General features: G+C 36.9%; 1 protein-coding gene across 2 annotated transcripts in view; it reads right to left on the reverse strand.

Annotated features, from left to right (window-relative positions):
• Nucleotides 1–1,816: 1,816 nt before the first annotated feature.
• UBE2V2 (ubiquitin conjugating enzyme E2 V2) overlaps nucleotides 1,817–17,204 on the reverse strand; it is a 28,400-nt gene continuing 13,012 nt past the window's right edge. For both annotated transcript variants that reach the window (XM_032181769.1, XM_032181768.1), the window contains exons 2-4: nucleotides 12,848–12,993; nucleotides 9,601–9,726; nucleotides 1,817–2,686 (exon numbers count right to left, since the gene is read on the reverse strand). In XM_032181769.1, coding sequence (XP_032037660.1) covers nucleotides 2,540–2,686; nucleotides 9,601–9,726; nucleotides 12,848–12,993 — 419 coding nt within the window. In that variant the 3' untranslated portion in view covers nucleotides 1,817–2,539. The remainder of the gene's footprint in view (nucleotides 2,687–9,600; nucleotides 9,727–12,847; nucleotides 12,994–17,204) is intronic.

Consider the following 17,204-nt stretch of genomic DNA (forward strand, 5'->3'; position numbering starts at 1 on the left):
TTACCAAGAAGAAATATAACATGATAAAACAAGTGCTGCACAGATGCCGATCAGACATGGATACTTGTAAAACGATTCAACCTTTCCGGAGGAGAGGAAGCAGTTCTGCTTTAAAATACAAGTAATGAAACAGTTTGGGGGAGGCTTTCAATTTTATGCAGTAGCCAAAGACATTTTGAAAGTCCACAATCAGTTACATATAGTCTTTTACCAGTGTGAGCAAAATGGAAAAAAAAAACGAAAGACTTAAAATGGCTGCAGAAATATTTTTTTACAGTCAACCTTTATATTACACACCCTGGTGTCAGCTCAGCTGACAGGTCAACTCTCACCACCATTACTTTGACTTATGTATGCAAAATGCACCTGCTTACACTTGGATATGCAGATGTGAACAAACAGGCAGAGTACAGACAAAGGTGAACAACTGTTGTGGGATCATCTCGTACCACACATGACAAAGCAAATAACCAGCCCCTTTTCACACTGTGTGAATTACGTTACCAGGCATGCAATAGTCCACAAGTGCTTCTCGTTCCCTCATGTTTATGTTATTTTCCAAAAAATTCACATCTCAGAACTGCGTGGTTCCATTATTTTAATTAAATATAGATTAGCAATGATAATGTAAGAAAGACTTAATGGCATCAAGATATTTCAAATGAAAAAATCACGAAAATGTTGCAATGCACTTCAGCCATACTGTCACAAATTATATGTCATATAAATACAGACAAGAGGTAGCTGGCAGCTTACAGTTCCACCAGTTCTAGAAGTGCCAAATTTGTCAAAAAGAGGCATAAACTGACAAATATTAATTAAATCTCTCGACTGGAAAAGAAAAGAAAAAAAAAACACCTAGTTTATTGCTTTTAGAGGTTCTTTACATGAGAGATAAGCAAAGGCATGTCAAACAAAATTACCTGACTTGATGGCTTTTGATTAAATTCACTTTTTCAAAAGAACTACTAATAAAATCTTGAATGCAAATAGTCGACTTGCTCCCAATGTTACATGTTCTCACTGCAATGAACAAATGCTTGCATTTTCCAAGAGGAGAAAAAGAGAGGTCTTATTTCCAAAAGAATAGCATTAGCTTACTTTCTTATGAGCAACCATGAGAACTAAAACCCAAGTTCCCACCAGACAGAGTACATTGAAAAAACAGACCAGGAGTTGCAAGAGAGGCAACAAGCATTCTAGCTAAGGGGACAGCGGGGTAATGGCAGGTGACAGATGAAATGCAGATGGAAATACCATGATCTGTACTACACATGTAATTTTTATTAAAGCTTCCAGAAGATTATTTTTTTTTCCCCAAAGAAGAGGCAAAGGTGGAACAGACAAGAAAAAAATAAAGAAATGTAAAGGAGAAAAAGATGCAAGAACGCATGAAACAAGGCAGCAACCGCCAAAGCAAGACAGAAAACTAAGTAAGACTTCAGCAATGTGGTCTGAAAACCACCCAGAGGTCAAGTAAGCCAAGTGAAAGTTGTGCTCATTTCTCCAAAGAATCTGGAGGGGAGGCAAAGAAGGAAAGGTTAGATGAGTTTTTTGGTTTTGTTTTGGGGTCGGGGGTTGTTCGTTTTTAAAGACACAGTGCAAGTTTGTCTAAAGAAGTGGTACTACAGATGACAGAACTTAGTCCTCTGCAGCAAAAGAAATACTTTGACCTCTAAAGTAAACTAAGCATACAAAAGTGGTAAGAATAAAAGGTGCACGTAAAACCAGCAGCAATATTATGTTTGTCTTTCCACTACTTCTGCAAGTTACTGTACATATATTACATCACTATTATAGAAATGGCACAGCCTCAGACACTTTCCACATTTTATTTACATTTTAAGACTAACTTTAATCTCAATCACATATCCATACATTTCCTTTGTTTCACTAAAACTTAAATGCATGGTTTATTAGAACAAAGACTGTAAACAAATATTTGCCATGTCCGATACATGTAACACACAGGAGCTGCTTAACAGAAATTAATCCCCCCTTTTTATAAATACAGGTATCAAAACAATCCTGAACATACTTTGTGACACTACTAGTAGTCGGCACCCACACCCTTGCAAAATTAAACAAGATGAGCAACGGTATTCACTGTACCTGCTACTTTAAAACAAATTTTAACTGCAGCTCTTTTACTAAGCAAGATGGATAAAGCATGCCATTTATATTTTGCCTTCTCAAGAGATTATTTTCAGAAACATATATTATTCCACAGCAATCTGACACTTTCTGTCATGCTTTCATCTTGTAAAACCTGAATTCCAATTTTAGGCTATTTCAGGCTTATGCTTAAATGACAGTGCCTTGATAAGAGAAAAAAATAATTGTGCTGCCTTTTTCTCCCATAGTGCCTGAAAACATATTGGGCATACATATATTATATATATTCTTACAAATGTCCAGGTCATGTATACCAGCTGAAATTCTTTTAATGTGTGGGTGTTTGCATTGTGAGATTTAATCAAGACATTAACATGAGTAGAAGGTTGTTGTTTTAAGACAGAAGTTTGAGAATCAGCTAAAATTAATTGTTGTAAGTTTGTCCTTCTGGAGGTTGTGGAAGCTTCATATTTTCTTTGGACATCATTAGACGTCTTAGCTCTTGAAGTACAACTTTAATGCTATAAGAATTTTGCCATTTTGCTAACACTGGTATGCTCCGTGCATCCACCTGGAAAAAGAAGAGGGAGTTGTAAGTTACCATGAAATTAAAAGATTTCTATGTAACTAACTGCTAATGAACCAACCATTCTACAAAAAGAGTCTAAACATTCCCTGACAGTTTCTCTGTGACATTCATGCCATGTGTCCTTATGTTCATAAAATATTTTTAGGAAAACATTTGCACACAGATACACATTCTACAATGACATACATGCAGGTGGACCCCCCCACCTGTGCTGATATGAACATTAGCAAGAAGGAAAGGGATAGGGTGAGAGGGGAGAGGAAAACAGTAAACAGTTCACTGCTGAACTGGAGCCATATCTTATAAAATTCAGTTTCATCAATTTGTTTCAAGTTACTCAAAAAAAATCACCTTCATTAAGCCATTAAATACAGTTGGATTCTTCTCAGCTCTTAAAAAAAAAAAAATACATAGGAATTTGTAGAATACCTCTCTAAAGGAAAATTTCCCTTGCAGCAAGTTTCAGTTTGTGATTTACTCCCCATCAGTATTATGTGGTGCTTCTGATATACCAGGAGTCACTACATATGCTAAGAAATAGTTTGAAAAACTGAAATATTTTATACATAACATTTACACATCTCTTAGTTCTTTGCCTTCTTATTACAAAGCATCGTCTCATGGAGCTGTGAAGACTACTGTACTCACCAATTTGAACTGAAAGGAAGGGACATTTCATTTATAAAACCTGTGGGACAATTTAGACAATCACAAACAGCTCAGCTCTTCTCTTCACACAAATAATGTTCTGCCTAGAGTCAGAACTCCTTTAAGCTGCCAACAACTGCGTAGCATCAAACCACAGCATAAAGGCAGTAAGGCACTTAATAATTATTGCAAACATTAATAAGTTAGGAAAGAAAGAGCATCAAAAGGAAATTATCTTATTCATCAAGATCACACCAGTTTAAAATAAGCAATGAGCGTATGAGCTTGTACAGAAAGGTTCTGAAAGTAACACTAGTCAGACTGCCACTGTTATTCCTGGACTACTTCCTCGTCTTTTTCAACGCAGGTATTTGGTTCAATGTGGTAGATAAAAGATCAGAGAAAAAAAAATCTTTAACTGGAAAACAGGTTCTATTTTCTTCAAAGGCAGGGTAATAGATAAAAACACCTGTGAAGAAAAGAGAAACTCTGATAACAGGTCACCTGTGTTACCAAGCAGCAGCTCAAGTAAGGCCTCGTGTAGCCTGAATCACTGTTGTGAGGTACGAAGATCCTACAGATCTCCTCCTCTACAATCCTTCTAGATAAGATTAAAGCAGAACTCACCAGAGTTTCTGTCCAAACAGCTGGACCCGGTGAACAAGGAACAACATTAATTCATTTGAAAAGTTAGAATGGTAGATCTCACACTATTCAAAACAATTCTCCACACAGAAAATGCAGTGAGAAAAGCACCAGACCACCATTTTTGAATAAAAACAGAGGTTCTCCAGAACGAAAACAGCATCATGGTGGTGAAGTAACCTGTTATTAGAGGAATCAAGTGCTTAGATACTATGTTCACTTTGCATATAGTTGCAGATGTTTAAGAAGTTATTCCCCACTAACGCTTGCTAATGCTTCTCTGCAGCTAACCTACCATCTTCTTCTACTTAGCAAAACGGAACAAAGCCTGAGTACTCCCCAACTACTTTGCTGTAAGCCAGCAATTTGGCAGACTGGTAATTTAAACACCTTCCATGTTGGTCTGAAGCACAGCACCTTCTACTGAAGTAGCTGAGGAGAGATCATGCCACTGACCCACCAGAACAGCAGTAGTCTCCCCAAGGAAAGTAAGGGGAAAAAAGAAGCTACAGTACAGGAGGCCAAGGACCAGGCTACAGCAACAACAGAAGGTTCAGAGCCAGGAGAAAGGTGCCCTTTGGGGATGCAAGCCCCAAACTGAAGACAATCAGTAAAAAGTCATGAGTAAGAAGAAAAAGACAGGTTTAAGACTTCAGTAGGTTTGAGAAAGAAAACTAATCTAATTATCTGTTCAGATAGACTGGGTTAGCAAAAAATAGCTGGAAAGGCAGTTGCATCCTCCAGTGAATGTCTTTCTTCAGTCTTGCAATTCTGCTTGCTTCCATGCCACCTTCCTTTTCCTTGCTTCTCCTCAACTTTGGTTTTGTAGCCTCTCTCAGGTTTGGAGATCAGCCTCAGTTACAGAACGTAGTGGTCAGTCACCAGCAATGTTTGAACAATACAATTCTACATACGGTGGCTGTGTTGGAGTATGAGAGCTGATCACTTTGAAGTAAGCTCCACCAACTTTTCTCTTTTTTTTTGGCTGGGAATTTGTAATGTCAAACTCAGACTGTAAATTCTGTTTTAACAAAGTTATGAGTGTTTTCTGAGCAAAGACTGCCACACCATAGCATTTTGTTGCTGTTTATCTCAAGTCTCTTCTCACAAGTCACCAACTTTTTTGACAACATCTTGCAGCAGCGAAGATTTTGGCTCAGGTTCTCTTTTCCGCACTGCAGAATTTATTTCCAATTTAGGCAGTGAACAATAAATTCACTTTATGAAGAACAACACTAAGGTATTTGGAAGGATGACACAAACTATGTTAATGTTCAAATCACACAAAAGCACCGAGGTAATATTCAAGTGTTCCTCCTGGTATGTTGAGGAAGAAAATTCAAGATCACATAAAAGCTAGTAAAGCTGGAAACTGCAACCTGAGGACTGTTTTATTCTGGGAATACACAATTATATACACATCCTTAAACAAAAGCAAGAGAAACTACATATATTATTTTTTTCTAAACTTTTGAAATCAAGCCAAGTAATTCTGCAAAACGTTGCACAATACTGGGTGTTCATAATGTTCCCAGCATCTAAGATAACTTTAAGAGGTAACAAACTGCTTTATTTACAATAAACACACTCAAAGCAGTTACTGGACAACAGTTTACAGAATTATAGTTGACATAGGACTAAGTGAATTTAAAAGAAACAAGTATTTCCAGCTGTAAATGGTAATTAAATGAACAGAGGTGACTGCAAATCCTGGAGGACAGACTGTTAAAGAACACTCTCACAGATCCAAAAATTAGATATCCTCAAATGACTATGGGAAAATAAATATCATGCCAGAACGCAACCTGTGTTTCGTTAGTACAGAATACAGAAGTTTCCAAGAGAAAAAACCCCACAGCATTAAGAACAGTAATTTAAATACAATTTTACAACAGTGACACCATTAACACAGAAAAGCGTTTTGTCCAGCCCTACACAGGCTAGCTTTTCTGAACTTGGTAACCCAATTCTGTATACAAACACAGTAGCTCCCATACACAAATTGCAAAGTAGAAAATCAGACTAACTTGCAGATAAGAAATGAAATTTACCAGGGTGATTCAAAGAACCTAAGTTTAGTCTTTTGATACAAAATACTTGTGAACTACCCCTCTCCTTTTCTGCTCTAGATGTATCAAACAGCAGTCCCCAGGATCTATGCTGCTGATGGAAAATTTACTTGCAAGCAAAACTCCCCTCTCGAAATAATCAAAAAGAAGTCAATAAACTTGTAATTGTCTGTAAGAATAAACTCATTACAGATACCTGCACTTTTCATGCAATATGTAAAAACAGTTTAAGGCTGAAGTTAACTCCAGCACATATCCATCTCTCCCCTCCACTGTTCACACCCCAACTCAAAACAAATCATTACCCTCTAAGCTCATGCTGGGGGCTCTACTCTCCCTCAGGCATTAACTGGCACGCATCTTTTGTAAAGTTCACCCTCACAACGTTACAAATATTTTGAGTAGCACTATAATACTGCTCCAACAGAATTTCTGTTGCTGTTTATCTCGCGTTTCTTTTCAGCACGTTGCCAATATTTTTCATGATATCTATAAGCAACATGATCAAAAGCTGGCCATGTGTGAAAAAAACAGGTTGCAGAAGCACGGACAGCAGAGCTTGTCTGAAGATAAACACTGCCATTTCCAATCATTCACAGAATGCAGCAAACCGCTTATGATCTATTATATGGAAGAATGACTGAGAGTGCAGCTTCAAAGAAACAAGGAAATAAAACAGGGAGCAGAAACATGAACTGTTCCAGAGAAGCTGAGGAATGATTTAGGAAAAAAAAAAAAAATCTTAGCTTATGGCTCAGACAACAGAGTAAGTCTCACAAGACATGGGTTCAAGTTCTGATTTTAACAGACTTCTTCAGAGCTATGGGTCAAGTTATTTTGTCTTCCAGTGTTTTCATCCATTAAGTATCCACACTTCTGTTCTGCTTTCCAGCACCTTGCAGCACATCTAGACATCACACGTGCAAAAACCTACTGCAAATAGGCCTCAGTTTTGATCAGAATTGTTCTAGGGTTTCTAAATTATATATAGTTTTGAAGAAATCTTTCCCTAAAGTTATGTTTAAAAAGAAGCTTTTAAGAAAAACTGTTCAAATAGTATGCATGCACTATTATCGATACTTGCACTATAAATAAAAGTTTTTACCTAAACCCCTAGTTTTAAAACATATGCTTAGAAGACTGAAAATGAAAACTGTAATTAGTTTCAAATTCAAGAAAGTAGATGAAGAAAATAAAGTATCTGACTCAAAGTAGTCATTCACAAACAGTATTCAAAAAAAATAAAAAACAAACAAAACAATAACAAAGGAAAAAAAAATAGGGTTTTCTCTAGAAAACTGAGTGCTGGTCACTCTTATGACCTCTAAAAACAGACTAATTCTCTTGCTACGTAAAATACATTCATATTTTTCTGCACTATTTCTGCATGTGAATTTAAGCATTAGATAGCATTTATTAAACTGGTGACTCTAAAAAAGGCTGCACGCTTCTACTAGTGCCTTTATTTTCAGTTAAAGTAAAATACAGTCATGTTTACGAAACACCTCATGTGGAGGACTGCATACTGCATCTGTATACAGATAATTCTAAGAGTGCCCGTTTCTACCCCTAGTTTACACAGAATCACAGAATGGTTAAGGCTGGAAGGGACCTCTGAAGGCCATGTGGTCCAAGCTCCCTGCTCCAGCAAGGCCACCCAGAGCAGGCTGCCCAGGCAGCTTTTGAAGATCTCCACAAGGAGGGAGTCTTTACAACCTCTCTGGTGCCACTGCTCCATCACTCACACAGTGAAACGCTTCCTGATGTTTAGACAGAACTTTTTATTCTTACTCTTAATATGTTCTGCACAAGGTGACTATCTCTCATATATCCATTATGTATAACGTATCTGGAGATCAGACTTCTCTTTTCTATCCACACAGAAGCCACAGATAAGTCACTCATCCAAAAATAAAAAAGTGCATTGAGCGAAGACAAAAACTCAGCTCTTCAGAGTTTCAGTTCCATGCTCTCATCTGTAAAATGTATCCCCAATTTATCCGACAAACAGGTTTGACATAACTCGAGTGAGCACAACAGCAAAATATGCTAAAACGCAAGAAACCAGGACAAGTGGTACGTTAAAAATTACATGATGAATGAGTTTTAAGTTCATTAATGCTGAAAAATGTTTTCATCAAACATTACAACTTAGTCCTAACTGAAATGCTAAAATAGGTAGAGTTATGCATTTGCATAGCAAATCCTTCCTAAGTTACAGTAGTTTATAAAACTATTGGGGTAAATTTGAATGAAGTTTTGGTGTAAGCTTAAAAATATATTAGAATCAATTTTTTCTGTACCAATGACTGAATTCTAACAGCGCTTTTATAACCACCAGCTGAATTTCCAGTCACAGTGTTCAGCCCATTCCCCATCAGGCTGAGGGAGTTGAGACTTCTCCAAACACAAGCTCCAAGCAGACTGACTCAGTAAGCATAAACTTTCAGCCTTTGTAATGTCTGAGATTTTGCTTCTGGAAACCAGCATCTACATGTATATTCTCAAGCATGCACAGATGAATTAATGACAGCACACTTCTTCACTGATACAGAGTAATACATGTTACCAGAGGAACATACAAAAATAATATTATAAACATACCAAAAACTCTACTGCATTCCAGATTAGCAGCACTGGCTGATCACAATCTCTTAATAAACAAAGATACTCAGACTACAAGCTGGAATAAACAGCATCAGCTGGTTTGTAGATAGCAAGTTTAGTAAGATCTCCAGGTAGAGAGAATTTGTTGGCTATGCAAGAAATACTTTCAAATCAATTTAAAACTATTTCTGAGATGTTGGTCTAGTGGCTTTAGATAACCTATCAGTATACCATCTTAACACTTACAACAGCTCCAACACATCCCAAAGAATGTAATTCATTGCAAATGGATCTTTACTATGAAAGTGATTACCATCTATATTAAAAGACCTTAAAACTGAAGCTTAAAATCATCTCAGACTTGAATAAATACAGTACAAACAAAACAGGAGTATAAACACATCCGTTCATTACAAGGGAATTCCTACATCCAGACTGAGTCTCAGGCAGAATAATTTCCATTTTAATTAACGGAAACACCAGATAAAAATTGGAATAATGAAACAAACTTTAATGACTAAATAAATAATGGTCTTAAGCAATATAGTACTCTGGTTAGGATATGAATCTAATGCCCTTGTTTTGTAAGAGTAATACATGGAAAATATCTACACATGGCTTAAACATTTATTTTTTCCTGTGCAAAACTTAAATCTGTAATTTTATTTAAAAGACATGGCTGTCTCAATACTATAAATAATGGTTGTCTCATTGCTAAGCCACTGAGAGCCACTAACATATTGTAAATACCAAAAGATTTGAATGTGTGAAGTAGGCAAACAATTTTGATGTAAACCAAGAACTTTATGTTGTAAAATTTAAATATGAAATCTCTGTCCAACACTGTATATTCCTCACCTTTGTTTTTCATTGAAATAGTTTATATTACAGATTAACAATATGGTTGGTCTTACCATTTCAACTTACCATTCCATTGGAATTATTTATTCCATTCATATTAATTTTAGTTACAAATCTAACTGTAGGAGGTGCTTCTGGATATTTAGGTCCACACTCTACTTTCAGACTGTATATTCTGTTTTCATAGTTTGTCTAGAAAGCAAAAAGACAGACTAATGCATCTCTCTGAAAACTGAGTATTAAAAAATTAACACAAAGCAAACACAAGAGGATTAAAGATGAAAAAATATGAAATGATAAATCTGTTAATATTATGTACCAGTTGATGGTCTTGGATTTCTGACAGACTGTTCTGGTTATACTCATTACCTGAGGAATACGTATAAATTACACTACTAATTGACAGTTTGTACAAAAGTTTTTAACAGAATACATTTTTTAAAAATTCACATTTACTCTTATCCTCCTAGCCATCCGCATTCACAAATCACTTTTGGCACAGTAGGGGGCTGAGAATAATCTTCAGGAAAATTACCTCACTGCCCACAAAAAAATATCTAACACACACCCAAAAAAAAAAAGGAAACAGAAAGACAAAGAAGCAAATAACCCAAACAAGAACAAAATTAAAACAGTTCTGTAAAAACATATTAAAGGAGTAATTTAACAATCCACTCCAGAAGACATGCAAGACTTCCATTGCTGAGGATTGTTAAGCAAGGAAGTAGTAAAGAGAGCAATCATTTAACACAGTTATCCAAAGCCTTTATGAATTTGGACAGTACAGTTAAGTGACAGCTAGTTAGTAGATTATTTTTACCTGTTTCTAAGCGCAAATATATCTTGAGAAAGTCCAATTAGAAATGAATACAGGCGTGTTTCTTTGTTTTTTAAAATCTTGTCAAGTAGGACGTGAATGATTGAAAGTATCAGTGCCTGCTAGTCACTGATGCCTCTGTGCTCCAAAAGGAATATAAACCCAGCTTCTACACCTGCCTTTCCATTGGCAGAGCACATACAGCTAACATGAACCCAGAGCAGAAAGACGCCTCAAGGCTTCCAAATGTCTTTTCTAAGCTGTTCATCAGCCAGCTGTCACTCTTTCCAAGTAGACGAATCAACCACACAGTCAAATTATCAAATGGCTCCCCACTCTGCAGTCAATCAAATGGCAGTGTGGAAATCAGGCTACTGAAGCATCCTAACTATGACCTATAATTTCAAGAAGCCACAAAGACTGTGCAGCAACTGGGTCAGAAAGAAACAAAGGTAAGCAAGATACCCTTTTTTAAGCAAAAAGGTTTTCTACTATTATTAACCTCTAAAAGCTGAAGGGCCAGGAAGGGTAATCTTGTCCTTCCATAGATAATATAGCTGCTACTACAGGAAGAAAATACAGTAACAAAAAAAAAAATCTCATTATTCACTCAGACAAAGCAATTTATTTCCCAGAGAGGGATGCTGTCATTTAGAGTGGAAATAGGCCAAAATGTATATATACTGCTCACAACTCTGAAAAATCCTGAGAATGGCACTCACATTCTCTTATTCCTATCCAGGTGGCTTCTCAATTTTGCTGAGTTCCTCCAATCACCATTTTACTGTAAGTCAAGTATCCCTGACCAGCTCCCCAAAAAGCCCTAAAAAGCATTTTTCAGGGTGAGAAAAAGGTTTCCTTTAATCCAAAACAAACCTCTCCTTCCCCCTCCATGTTGGTTCACCCTGCAAATCAAGTAAGAAAAAACGATAAGCAATTGTTTGCACTGCTCTAGAGAAGCCACAAATGTGAAGAACTTCATGCTATGGAGAGCATTAGCAATTTTCTGTGCATTCTGCCAAGCTGCACGCTGTCTACATAACCAATTCCAAAAGCATTCATTTTCTACAAACCCTGAAACTGGACATGAAATTCTTCTCATCGAGGTATTACCCACTGGCTTGAGAACTAGTGGCTTTCACTTTCCGCAGTTACTACATGATGCAAGTCATTCTGCTGTACATAAGACTGCACGTCCCCAAAATGACCCAGAATTACACTTATTTGCTTGCACTCTTTCAGAAAAAAAAAATAATATATATATATATGTAAATTGACTAGAATTAAAACTGCACGACAGCATTTTTTAATTTTTATTTAAAACAAAAACATTTGGACTCCTACACAGCAATCACTCCCTTCAGAAATGTGTTAGGCGTCTGCTTTAGGTGGACCAAAAATCAGTAACTGGCAGTTCTGGAGGATGTTTAGAGTCAGGGTGACATTACTTTTGTTAACTCATGTTAGATCTCAAAAAATCCCTAAGAATACAAACTTTCTTCAAAATGTATTTGAACACTGTGACTACACTGAAGTATCCAAGGCATCCTGTCATTATATTTGTATGTTAAATTGGCTCTCTCTCAAATGCATTCAAATCTCAGAAGCCCAGCACAATTATGCAGATAGTCAGAACAGTCTGCTGCATGTTACAACTGACTTCCAGAAGCAGCTTAAATTACACTGAATTTAACTAGAACTCTATTACTCTGGAAGACCATCCTCAGAGGCCAATTTCTGATTTCAGTTCTTGTTTTGGATAAACCCAGTAAGCCTTCTGGCACCAAAGGACACATAAAACAGTAACCTCATGTTAGCAGTGAAAGACATGTGCTAACTTAGAGCTACTTGAAGTATAATCATTTGAAGTCTTTGTTTACACAGTGATCTTTTGTATCATATTAACTCATTAAAAAGCTTTCACAAAAATTGCACATGAAGTTAAGACGTGCCCATTCAGATCTGGCTAGGCTGATGCTCAGAACAGGGATTTATCACTTCTCTTATAGGCTTTCAGTGTAGATGACATTCTATAGAACTTAAAAGGTCTGAAGGATTTGACCTTTTTATTATTATTTATATATTTTATAGGTAACTAGTATCTGCTTGGTCTTTAGGACTGATTCAATCAGATTACATAAATTGCTACACTTATAAATTATCTGTGAAAACTCGTGAAAGTTAAAAATATAGCCACTTAGCCACAGAATTGAAATTACCAGGCACATATGATAAACTGGGGAAAGACAGCTCTCCTGTTTACTGGACTATTACTGTACACTGATGTGCAGTAATGATGGAAATATTATTGAGGAATATACTCAGTCATCTGTAAATTTCACATCAGAACTGGCTTAGAGAGTTGCAGAAACACATACTAGAGTGAATTTTACACATACTACAGTAAATTTTAACTAATTCCTTTACATTGTAGCAAAGTAACTTTTTTTCTCCTCATTTTGTATTGCCTACCATGTTTTACTTTGGTACACTTACCCTTGGTGGCCCAATAATCATTCCTGTCCATCTGGTGAGTGTCATATCTTCATCATCTTCAAGGCCCCAGCTTACTGTACCATCACCTACTCCTTTCTGCCCTTCTTCAAGTTCTTCCAACAAGCGAAAATTACGAGGTACTTTAACTGGAGAAAAAATGAAAGAATGAAATTAATACTGGTCACATTTAGAAGAAGCTAAACAATTTCACTGCTTTTATATAGTTTGCATTAGCAATTGTTGAATGTATTTTCAAAGTTTAACAAAACACTCCCTGTCTAAATTTATTTAGCAAATTGTTTTGAAGCAAGTAGCCACTTCTCTGAAAGCTCGTTCCTACTCAATTGATATCAATACAAATTATCAGAGAAAATAAACCATCAAACTAAACAGAGGTCTCTCAATTCAGATACTCCTCTTCCCCAAGTATGGTACTATTTAGAGCCAATACATTTCAAAATCAATTCATTGTCATGTTCTACTCAAGTAGAATACAAATTAAATCAATACTGCAAATTCCCTATAAAAATAATTAAAGAATGCAATATTTAACACAGATTATATTAAGAAATGTAAACTGTAAGAAAAGGACTGAAAAAAGTCACTTTATTTGATTAAAAAACAAATCAATGAAGCAGACTTCAATATCTGAAAACAAACTAGAAATCAAGTCTCATTTAATCTGGTGATTATTCCAACTTAACAGATTAAAAAATAAGAAGCACAGAAACACTGATTAAGTTGTTAGAGAGAGAGATAATGACATATTCACAACAGAATATGAAGATGTACTGCCTCTAAAGACAGCCAAGTAATATTCACTTATGGCACTATAATTACTGGATTTTGATGATTATACTTGAGGACTGACAGATATTGCTAGATATTAAACAAGTAGAAGTTTAATTGCTTTACATCACTGAAGCTAAAATGATATTTCAGCACTCATGTACTGAACTAAGCTAATTAACACTTGTGCTTGCAGTCATGGCATGCTTTTATTTTCAAACACACAGTATGTAGTATTTATTGTACAATAAATCTTCAACCTTCTTTCAATAATGATTCGTAACTTTTTTTTCTTATATATCTTCTAATAGATACTTATAGCTATAGTGCTTCCAATGCTGTTGTGTTTTTTTGTTGTTGTTGTTGTTTTGTTTTTTAATAGAGAACTTGTTTTGTACTGGAAGAAAACAGGTCCTTCACAGAAATAAAACTTTTGAGACTAGGTACAAAGTTCTTAGTAAGGAATACATTCTACATTAGTCTGAAAAAGATGGGGAGAGCAAAGGCAATTCTTCTGCACAACAGTTATTTAGTTGCTGAGATTTCAGGTTTGACACTAATCTTAGTCTGTATCCCAAGTGGCCTATCCAAAAATTAACCAAAAGCATACAATATATTTGTTTAGTCAATATGTACATGTATGGACCAGTAGAGACAAACATATCCTTCAGCAACTACCCAAATAGCTTATTTTGCATAATTTTTTTCTAAGCACAGACCAGGGAAAGCCTCCTAAAAATGACAGCAACAAATATCCAAGTTCTCCAAATGCCCAAGAGAAGTCATTACGAGTACAGTATCAGGACAGTGTAAGGAAATTAAGTCACTCATGTATGGCCTCACCTTCCTTCTGTCTTTGCTAGTACCACTCACCTAAACCCATTAGGAGCTACGTCAGCTTGCTAACCGAGCAGAAAATTCCACGTTTCGGTTCAGCTCCTGACAGCTTGACAAAATGACCCAGCTCACAGAGAGCTCAGACAAGTACCAGCATGTGTGAGGCCACGGCAGCAAAATCTCAAGATGTAAAACGACATTTTAAGCGAGTTCAACTACTCTGGAAACTTATTTTCACAGAGTTCACATACAATAACCTGAAAGTACTAACACAACAGGGATCAAGGAGCACATCATTTATACTTCAGCATAGATCCTTTTAGACAAGCTTCATTCAAATGCATCTGTTCATTCCTCTGGTCCCATCCTGACTTACTAACATTAGATCTGTGCATCTACGTATCTAATTCAGACTAGGTATGAGCACAGACAATCACACTTCTGTTACGTTAAATAGGGTACAAAGGTTTTATTTTGCTGCTGATTCCTATATGCTCTGGACTGCAGTCTGCCAGTAAAAGGTTTATGCTAACCTTTTAAAAAAATATAATAAAAACAAGCAGCAGGGTAAACTTATACTAGACTTATGCTTTGCAGCACACAGCTAAAGAGTTTGTGATGGGCACACAGAGCCTCCCAAACCCAAGCCCTGTGCCCCACTCCTCCTTCCCCCAGACACAACCACATACTTCAGCATCCGATCATCATCCCACACCTCTCCAGTGGTTTAAAAGCAGTTCTCCTCAGAAGCCTTGCTCTGACTGCCAAACACGTGCTTTATGGCTCGCCTCCTGCAGCAGCACGTAGCAGAAGGTGGCAGACAGGCCCTGGGTTTATTTCCAAGCACTTGCTATCAGCTCTCACCCCAACCTCAGGTGCTCCTGAGCTATCTGGGCTCCTCGATCAGCCCGACCAGCAGCCTCATTTAGCAAAAAGCTCTTCCTCTCCTTGAAGTAAAATCACATCCACCCAGGTACTCAACTGAATTGACTCCAGAAGCAGGATCAACAGAGGCCAACGCTGCCTGCTGAGTCTTCCAGTGCCTGCCTCTGCAAAACCCTGGCTGTGGAGATGAGGGAACTTTTGGTGCAAAAAGCCACTGGACTGGCTCAGCTGTAGCATAAAATTGCACTCAACAGACCAATATCTGTGGGAGACGACAGTTACTAGAAAATAACAACCCGCTATGACTAACTGTCCCATGGCCATCACGATTTTTTCCACTATGATGTCTGTGCTCACCAGTTCCCCTCACTACCCACAGGGAGCAGTGAAGGACCTGGGAAAGCTCCCAGAATTTTTTTTTTTTTTTTTACTTCCAGTAAATAATTCAGATCCACTCTGAAAAAAAGATGAAAGGATCTGAACAGCAAGGACCAGGCTCCCCACACTAACATTCCTCTCGGTGCTAGAGCTAGGTAGCAAAACATCGCTCTGGATTAAAAATAAGAGTCAAAATACCTACTTTTACACAACCACACACCTATTGAGATTCAAAACCATTAACACCCCTCCCAAAAAAACACATTACAAATTCTTAACTAAAACTGGACCAAGGAGTCACTCGAACACATTCCCTTTCAGAAAGTTATGCAGTCCTACAACATTTGGGTTGGAGATACCAGGAAGGACTGTATAAATCATTGTGTAAAATGAAGCCACTATTTCATAAGAACATTCCCATATTTAAAACACTTCATTCAATTTTGCGGACTTATTTTAGTCCTTTATTTACACATTCATCATATACGCACAAAATCTTCCACCTCATGCTACCTTGTATTTAAGATTCAAAAAATAACCCCTTCCCCATATTTCCACAGAGACACCCTGTGCACAGCTTCATTATGGACATCTACCAGAGCTTTTTACAACAACAGATTAACAGGTCACTATTCCTGGCTTGCAAAAAAAAAAAAAAAAAAGCCACTAAACTGCTTTTTTTTTCTTCCTTTCATATATGATTAGTGGTTTGTCCCCCTGTGGTGCAAATTTCTACTGACATCACTACTCAGTATTTTATTAGAAAATCGCTGTTGATAGATTTCTTAAAAGTGACCCAGAATACTCTAAAAATGAACACAATGGATTAAAAAAAAAGGCACCACCAACCACCTTACCTTTATAATGACAGTCCTTAGGAACTACAAGCAAACTGAATTGGAATTAAATGCTACTTCCATTTGTAGTACACTCATGCACCCACACAGGCTATATTACTTAAAATAAATCTACGTAGCTGGAAGAACAGGATATACATGTGACATTGAACCCTCTTTCCAGTAAAACAACAGCAAGAACTTCTATTTAGAAAATTAAGTAATGATGGCCTGGATCTTTCTGCTATTAAGCTTGCACCTAATATATAGGAAAAGAATTCTTTTCTCACTATTTCACATAGGGCACAATCTGCATTATATATTAATAGTGCATACGCAACATACAGTTTTGTCTCTAATCCAGACAAAACAGATCATCAAATATTTGTTAAGGACTTTGAAGTACTCCTTGAAGGAAACAGAGTAAGGATCAGTATTTCATTTCCAGAATCTGGGCAACAAAACATCCTCTGCTCAAGTCTGCCAACTGTGCAGCTCCTCAGCAACAGCAGCTGCCCTTGTTCTTCAGCTAGCAGCTCCCCAGTGCCTCTCCTGGAAGAAGGAGCAGCAACTGGAGAGAGAGAGAGATGCCACTAGCTTTCCACCAGCATGGGACAGCCAGGAATTGCTGT

The sequence above is a fragment of the Aythya fuligula genome, chromosome 2 (genome assembly GCF_009819795.1).
Source record: "Aythya fuligula isolate bAytFul2 chromosome 2, bAytFul2.pri, whole genome shotgun sequence".
Taxonomy (NCBI): Eukaryota; Metazoa; Chordata; class Aves; order Anseriformes; family Anatidae; genus Aythya; species Aythya fuligula.